Below are 9,530 nucleotides of genomic sequence, written 5' to 3' on the forward strand. Positions count from 1 at the left end.
TTATAATTTTCCCTAAATGGCTGTTAAAGTCCTGAAATTGTTTTTATGTTACTACAAAATTACTAATCTCAACAAATAAGGATCAATTACAATCAATTTTTATTCCATTCAGTCACTTTTAAGTACGTGCATGCATTTACACAGTTAAGTTTATGCGTTCATGTACATTATATATTGCTGATATAATCTTATACTTTTATTATACTTTACATAATATTTCATTTGAAGCATTATAACATTTTAAAATACTTATATTTTTTGGTACCGTCATAACAAATTAAACTTATGAAACTTATGCTGTTGTAAATTTTATAAAATAATTATTTGTTTCATAAATTAATTATTCACTGATAAATGCATTTAAACAAAAATCATGACAATTAGTATTGTTGTTATTTAAGTAAACAATTATCTATCCTGTTTTTATCTTGCAGTGAAAATCTGAAAGAATTTAGAATGAAAGCGATGTTAATACTATCTCATTTAAAATTCTATTTTTGAAACTACCTTTTGAAGTAGCATTTGAATAATATTTGAAGAAGAAAAATGAGTACAGCATTAGTCACACTATTAAAGTTCTTGAAAAACCTTTCTCTCTTAAAGGAGAAGTTGACGTTACAGGTATGTAGCAATTATTTTTATAATGCTCATAGTAAGGAACAAGTAATCCGGATACGTCTGAGTCTAAGCTAAAGCAAAGGCCTACGAAAATAAAAACAATTACGTAAAGTAAATTACTCAACGTTAATTTTCTCTAACTTAGAATTAAATGTTTTGTTATTCAGTCATATTTGGTTTGCGTGCGTAGTCAAATAATAATCCGTTGCTATATTTATTAATTAAATTTTAAGCCTAAATTTTAAGCTAAAATTTATTAATTAAATGTTAAGCCTAAATTTTAAGCTAAAATTTATTAATTGAATTTTAAGCCTATATTTGTTAGTTAAAATTAAGTCTAAACTGTATGCATCTCAAAGCACTTTTACTTGAGGGCGAAACTGATACTGAAGTAATTTTTCATTTAAAATACTCACAATTCAATTTAATTCAATTGTAAATAGCACTAAAATCGCTATAAGCCAGGCAAAAGAACTGGTCGAATGTACGTAGTAATTAATCTTATGATTACCAAGTAGAAGTTGTATTCTGGAGGAACTTGCAGGAATTCTAAGTAAAGAAATTAACCAATAAAAATTAAATGACTTGTAAGAATCACATCACGAATAAAGTATATAAATCATTGCAGCCAAATAGAATGAAATATTTAAAAGTCAAATGAAATTTTTTGTTCTTAAAAATTAAGAAATGCTCACAGAAGCAATAATCTTGTATTTTTTAATATTTTATTTTATCTTATGGGTCAAAAATGTTTCCTTAAATTTTAGAGAAAAGGAAATCTCAACTAAAAGTTACCGAAAGCAAGAGAAGTTGTCGGCTACTATAAACTCATGCAGATGGGTACAGAAGAACTAAAATAAACCCATCCTGATAAATTCTACTTTTCCAGAGACAAAAAAAAAGATATTTGAAGAAAGAAAACTATCGACCATATCGTTGTAACTTTCGTTTTCCATTCCAAGTGGAAGGTTTTAGAAGACAGGATGGCCTTGTAGGAATAATAAGTAAAGCAAACATTTCTATTCTCAGAAGAATACAAATCCCAAGATATCTCAAGGGAAAATGGAATCCGAAATAGGAAAGTCCAGTTTTCGAATATCGAATAAAATTTTATGCTTCACTTTCATTTAAGAGAAGATCAAGAAAAGCGGCATCAAAATTTCCAAGTGAAGTAGTGAAACAGGCTTGTTCATGCAAGTTTAAAGATAATAAATTAATTTAAACTTATTTTTGGTCAATTATACTTAATACTTTTAAATTAATTTTGCAGTTTTTGAAAAAGTTTATTCTAATATATTTTGTATCCATTCATTCGGAATATACACGCCACCATTAGATATTATATAAAATAAGAAAAAAATTATGTCTGCCCTCTGCTAGAAAAATATGCTTGTAATGGTTTAATAAGCTCTTCGAATAAAGTATTCTTAATACTCTAATAATTTCTCATTTAGCTGACCGAGAGAAGCTTCAATCATTTTTTAAATTCCACTTAACAAAATTTCTTGTTAGATTCATTGAAAATGCTTACGCCTACCTGATTAATTGCGTTGTTTGACTCTTACCTCGCCCTTCTCTTGATTTAGGTAACATGTAATAATTATCACATGTATATAAATGTAGCAAGTGATATAAATCAATAATAATAAATGTTTTCATTGCATGAAATGTAAATTCATGAAAATGTAATACAAATTTATTTCATGAAAATGTAATGTAAATTCCTTTCATGAAAATGTAATGTACATTCATTTCATGGAAATTTCTTTAAATATTTCAATATTATAACTTTTAAATAAATTTAAAATCTGAATTTTTCTGGAAAGAATAAGTTGTAGGTTTAGTCAATAATTAAAAACAAGATAAAAAATAAGAAATAAATCAAAACATGAAATAAAAGGATGATTGATGTAGTACAGAATAAATATATAACGGAAATTCACCTTTCCACTCTTTAATTTATTTATAAACAGTGATAACAGTTAAATAGCATCAAAAAAGTAAAGTGCAAATTAAAAATTTAACTTTTAAATGATTTAATAAATGACTCAATGATTAAATAAAAATTTTAAAATGTGAAATATTTATAGACTGGCTGTGACTATGAATAGTGATTCTTTTACAAGATAAAATAAAATGCAAACAAATAAGTAAAACTGGCTATCATCGGAAATTATTGACTGGAAAATTTGTGCGAAACAAAACTTGAAATAATTGACTGAAATTTGTAAGCAATTATAATTTGTAAAAGAATTTATTGTTGCAATTTAATCTTTAGTCAGACCTGAAAAATTCTATAAATCTGTAAATAATTCGAAAAACAGATATTAACCTTCATTAAAAATTTAAATATGAGTTTTTTCGATCAAAATCTGCCTTCGTGTTTTGAATAAAATTCTAATCACATCTGAAAATTCTAATTACAGCTATACTTTTTATTACATTCTATTACGTCTAAGTTTTTCTCATTAAATTTAAATAAATGATATTGATTGGTATCCCATTAAAAGTACGCTAAAGTAACTCTCAGTTTTATTATTACTCTGTTCGTCATTAAAAAAAAGCTTAATTTCCATTTATTAATCAGATGAATACTAAAATATTATAACATCTATAAATATTGAAATAATATAAAAACCACTTTACTAAAATATCGAGGAAAATGCACTTCAAATGCAGCAAGTTAGAAGTTTCTTTTCGATATTTTTTTTCACTATTTGATGCTTTAAGGGATTTTGAAGCTGAGATTTATTGGGCTCAAAAGATATAACGATTTACGTTAGATTTTTCTACAGAAAATACTGTAGACAAAACTGCATTCGATATTTGTCCATACTTCCTTTATTAAAATTTTCTTAATTTTTCATCTAAGCCACTTGCTTTAGTTACTCAGATAGTAATGAAATCAATTAAAAAGCACTTACTTTTGGTAAAATTAAAATAAGTTCATTTTGTCTTTGAAATTTATATAGTCTTAATCGTTAGTTAGTCTTTTAGTCTTTTCAGTTATATGTATACATTAGTTTCTTAGATAATTGAGTATCCTTTTCTCTATAAATAATAATAATAAATGCGTTTGAATATTCTTGTTTTTTATAGTGAAACTGGAATACCTTATGCCCAAACCTACTTGGGGTAAAGTATCTAAGAGGCCCATTGTGGCTCTTACCGTCAGTCTGGGTATAAGGTTCTACCTATATTTCTATAAGTTGACATACATATATACTTAAACAATCAAATATGCTCTTAAATTGGATTACATTATGAAAATTCAGAAACACTAAACATTATCAGTCATTTATTTTTCGACTTACACAACAAAAAATGAGAGTGGGCTAATTGGTCCCAAACGTCATCGCAGTGTAGAATGATTTTAATCGATTTATTTTGGAATTGTTTGACATATCGCTTACGTAATCTTTTTGTTATGGAATTTCACTCCACGACTTTTTTAAAATGCACCTAATATATTTTTATATACCATATAGAAGAGGATTTTGATTATTTCGATTATCTATCTTGTAACTATGTCCACTTTTTAACTTTAAAATTTACCAACTGCACAAATACTGCCAAATTCAACAAATGATGGTGTTAAAATATTATAAGCATTACATATTTCACTAGCTTTTGAATTTTCTCTATATTATGACATTCCATTCGTATTTATTCATTCCTTACCTTTTTCTTACATGAAACTAATATTAAATTCAATTCAACTCATTTTTATTCAATTTTACAAAGTACAGATGTAAATATTTTATTCTTATCCTTTCTCAACGGCTAACGTTTCATTCAATCTCATCGCTTAATAAATAATTGTTCAAAGTTTAAGTAAGTACCAAAATCTATTTTTTTATCTTCATTCCCTCAAATTGGTTTCCTTTTTCGTATAAAAATGTTTCACTTACAAGGCTGTATTAAGTTGTAAAGTCTTGGTATTCAACTTGTATGACGAATTTCGTTGAGAACATTATTATCTTTGAAACTAAAAAAAAAATGCTCAAAGAATTCTATAAGCAAAACTGTATTCAGTTTAAAAATATGATGGAGAGTTGGACAAAACCGGGTTGGTGGACGTCTGAGTTTTTATCGAATTCGATTAAAAAAGTTACGACTTCGATAATTTGATTAGAGATTTAATATTCTAGTTTTCATTTGCATGATTATTTCAGTATTGCTTGTAAATTTATTATCAGTCTCTTACCTTACTATACCTATTTTTTAGCTAGTGTTTTCAATTGCTCGAACAGCTTTTACATCACGTTCAAAATATACTAAGCATTTCTGTCTGTTAAATGGGCACTTTCGGACATTTTAAGTCAGAAATAACTGGGTAGCTGTATTCCAAAATAACTCTTAAGTCAAAATTTCTGGAAAATTGGTCGCAGTGACTCAATTGTAAACGATAGACACATGGAACCAATAGTCTTGCAGAAAGCATGATAAATGTTTTGCTTCTGATTTATGTTCTTAAATCTGATAAACTACCTTATTATGAGATAAATTTCAATAATATCCTAAACGTTCCCTAATTTTAAGACCCCCTTTATGTTTCTTAGTGAAGAAGGGCTATAATATCAATTTGCGTCTGAATAAATAATATTTCAATAAGATGAAAAGAAAAGTATATAGATATATACACCCGTCCATGCTATCCAATCTGAATGAATGAAAGATATGTGTTGAGGGAGTCGAGCTCTTGATCAATTGCCTGGAAGACTGATTTCTTTGCTTTTTCAATTAAAGTATATGCATAGAATTAAGTAGCTTTGCTGCTTTATAAGGCTTTCACATCTTTCACGTTTAAACTTTTGCTATAAAAGTGGTAAATTTGAACATAACGAAGCTTCTAAAAGAATGTTATTTACTACAATTATCCTAAAATTAAAGCAAAAACAACATTCTTCGAAAATGTTACTCCATACGAAATACTTCTATAATGAAATCGATTAGCTTTTGTCATTAAAAAATAAAACAAAAAGTAATGATAGAAAGTTAAAACTCAATTAACGGTTTTGTATAAGTGTAATTGATATTTTTTGGAATCTAATCGCTTTAATAAAGTTAGTGCTTCGTAAGATTTATATAAAGTACTTACCATGTTAAGCCTTTTTAATACAAGCTTTCGATCTTCTTTTGTTTCCTCTAGTGATACTAATTTCGCTAAAAAAAATTGGCAATTTCATATAAAAAAACATTGTTTTCACTTTCAGTTCCTAAAATAAAAAATATGCTTATAGTTTAAAAGAAATTAATAATGTATTGTCCGTTATTTCATTTTTTAATGCTATAAGCTCTGGATATTGTTTAAGAAAGTGTAACTAATTATTGTCTAATAACAATACATAAGATTATTTTCTAAAGACTGTGTCTAACTAAAAAATGTACCAGATGTCATTTAAAAATATTGTCAATTTTTACGTTAAAAAAAATTAATTGATCTTTTCTTTTTTCGAAATATATAAGTGAATTTAATTTAACATTGAGAATAGTTTTATAATATATAAAGAGAGTATATCAGTTAAAAATAAACTATTTGTTGCATAAGCTTTTTGCTTTTTCTCATTCTTACCAAGAAAATAAAACTCCGAAGAAACGGATATTTTCTTTAAATTTTTAGAAACCAGCTAAATTTTTAAAAAAAAAACTTTTATCACGTTAAATGAACTCAAATTTAAGAATCAATTAAAATATAATAATTGACAAAAAATTGACTAATCATTGTTTCAGTAAGTTAATTATTTATTTATTTTCAAAATTTTAAAGAATTTTGTTAGCTTTTGTATATTTTAACAAAGAGAGTTTTCTTAAAAAAGAAGCTTGTGTGATTTTGTTATCTAATTGAATTAATTTTGCATATTTTACATCGATAAATATGGCGTAATATAAATTAGCTGTATACTAAAAGATTATTAATTATTTTTTTAAAATTAAAACATTTTTACATAACTATTATTTTTCTATGAGACTATTGATACATAATTACATGTTTTAATTAATACCTAAAAAGAAAGACAATTTCAATCAAGCTAAAAAAATATACTATAATGTGTTAAAGAAACTAATTGTCTGAAAGTTTTTAAAAAATATCACCAATTACTTTTCCTAAAGCGTAATTAGAATCTGAAGTTAATTAGAAGAACAACTTGTTAAGTAAATAAATACTTCTCCCGACTGCAAAATGAATTATTCTATGTATTTCAGCATTTTTTGTAATAATTAATTCCCAATAATGAACGAAGCGATTACCTTTTTTTTAATCGTTAGTCTTACATAACAGAAGTTTTGCAACAAATTTTTAATGATTTATTTAAATAATTTTGTAAAACCTCACTATATGGAAATCAATTATTTCTTTTTAAAACTTGTATATTATCCGCCGTTAAAGTAAATAATCTTTAATACTAAAGTTTACAAAAAATGGAACACTTGATAGTATATTTGAATAGTATATTTATAGTGTATTGATAGTATTAATTGAGTCATATTCTCTCCTTTTTCCTCAAGTAAGCAATCGCGGTTATATTTTTTATTCCTCATTTTAGGAACCCATACCCATAAATCATCTTTAAAATTCATTTTTTTTTGCAAGATGAAAGCTTTAAAAAACCTTTCATGTGACTAATATTTAGTTAAGCAAGTAGCAATTTTAAAAATTTTAAAGCCAGTCACATTTTATTTGAATGTGACTTATTTGTCTTTATTTTGAAATTAATATAAAAAGTGGTCCATAAAAATGCTTTTTTTTTCTCGAAAGTAAATAATGCTTAATAAATACATGGGTTTTTAAGACATGAACTAGTCAAAAAACTATGTTTCTTTTATGCTCCTACATATTTTTTTTAAAATATTAAAAAAACATACGCATTTACGTAGTTTCAAAAAATGTTTTTCGTCTTATGGAAACATTAAAAAATCCCTCTTAAATTATTATGTTTGTTCAATTACAGTTAGTAACATGAAATAAAGAGTCTTTAATTAAAATAACGGGAATAATTAGTGACAATATAAATCTCCGTATTAGGATGAATCGGAAAATAGATATCATACATAAGTGGCTTTTAATAATACGAAATATACAATATAAATACATGGGTATTTATTCTTTTATCACTTTTCCAAGTTTAAGGATATCAATATACAATTTTATTGCTATAAGTAGCAACTTATATAAACTATATATTTTTTCACACTAACTACATCATATAATGGAATATATAAAAAATAAATGTTGTGCTTTGGTTTAGGTTCAGGTACAATATATAGTGATGTCCAAAGGTACATTGTACAGTAGTGTATAAAACAAAATTGTATATTTGCCTCCAAACTCATAGCATGCTTAAATTTTGAGCACCTGTGAACATTATAACTTTTGTTTATACAAAAAACTTTCTAATACTATTCATATTACGAAAAAAGTTTGAAAACGTTTAATTATGATTGTTAGTTATTCAAAACCTAGTTATGCAAATTGTCTTAAGCACCAACGATATTTCAAAATTAATTATTAAAAAATAAACTTTTAACTATTTAACTTGATCCAAACTTTTTAAAGAAGAAATAAAACCTTTTCTCTTCTGAAAAGTACTTTTTTTCCAAAGCATTAATAATCCTTCTGATATCTGTTGCCTACCATTGTTAAATATTCGTTAATATTGCAGTTTAACTACCACTCCAATAATACAATTCCAATTCACTACTATACACTGAGTGGTCAAATTATTATGACCACCTCAGAGTTTTATGCAAATGAGTTATTGCGTCACGGCGCTGCCGCTAGAGGGCACGATAACTATAACGCGGGAATGCTGGACAAGTGAGTCATCAGTTATACTTTGTTGCTTGCTCAGATTTGGGAAAGAAAAGTGATTTAACTGAATTTCAACGTGGAATGATTGTGGGTGCGAGATGTGTCGGAACGAGCATCAGCAAAACGGCTGCACTTGTGAAGTGTTCTAGAGAAGCAGTTGTTAATGTGTACAAAGAATGGAGAATCAAGCGAAAAACCGGATCTCAACGTCAGACTTGTGGTCGTCAAAGGGTACTGAATGTTCGATCAGAGAGAAGGCTGGCCAGGGTTGTGCAGCGCAACAGGAGAGCAACAGTGCGACAAATTGCAAGTGATCTTAATCAAGGAGCAACTGTGAACGTCTCTGAACGGACTGTTCGATGCGCATTGTGCCGTATAGGGTATGGAAACAGACGACCTGTTCGTAAGCCTCTACTGTCTGCTTTAAATAAGCACAGACGTCCTTAATTTGCAAAGGAGCACAAACATTGGGCAGTAGATGACTGGAAGAGGGTCATGTGGTCCGATGAATCACGATTTCAAATGCATCGCGCAGATGGCAGGATGAGAATATGGAGAAAACAGCACGAACGCATGGACCCCAACTGCCTTGCCGCGACACTTCAAGCTGGTGGGGGCAACGTTATGGTATGGGGAATGTTCTCTTGGTATTGAATGGGTCCTTTAATTCCTGTACCACAACGCCTTAATGCCCAAGGGTATTTAAGTATCATCGCAGATCAAGTACATCCGTTTATGTCAATGGTGTACTCTGGCGGGGATGGATACTTCCAGCAGGACAACGCTCCTTGTCATAAAGCTGGCATTGTCCTCAGATGGTTCGAAGAGCATGACGGAGAATTTAACTTGCTTCGTTGGCCAGCACAATCCTNAACCCGCAATAATCTTAAAGTATCAGCAAAACGGCTGCACTTGTGAAGTGTTCTAGAGCAGCAGTTGTTAATGTGTACAAAGAATGGTCAATCAAGCAAAAAACCGGGTCTCAACGTCAGACTTGTGGTCGTCACAGGGTACTGAATGCTCGATCAAAGAGAAGGCTGGCCGAGTTGTGCAGCGCAACAGGAGAGCAACAGTGCGACAAATTGCAATTGATCTTAAT

At 28.2% G+C, this 9,530-nt stretch overlaps 1 protein-coding gene across 1 annotated transcript; it reads left to right on the forward strand.

Annotated features, from left to right (window-relative positions):
* Positions 1-3,734: 3,734 nt before the first annotated feature.
* LOC139426474 (uncharacterized) lies at positions 3,735-8,878 on the forward strand. Its single transcript, XM_071185518.1, has 2 exons — positions 3,735-3,798; positions 8,472-8,878. The coding sequence occupies exons 1-2, from the start codon at positions 3,735-3,737 to the stop codon at positions 8,876-8,878; spliced, it is 471 nt and encodes a 156-aa protein (XP_071041619.1).
* The last annotated feature ends 652 nt before the right edge of the window (positions 8,879-9,530 follow it).

This window comes from Parasteatoda tepidariorum, chromosome 1 (assembly GCF_043381705.1).
Source record: "Parasteatoda tepidariorum isolate YZ-2023 chromosome 1, CAS_Ptep_4.0, whole genome shotgun sequence".
NCBI lineage: Eukaryota > Metazoa > Arthropoda > Arachnida > Araneae > Theridiidae > Parasteatoda > Parasteatoda tepidariorum.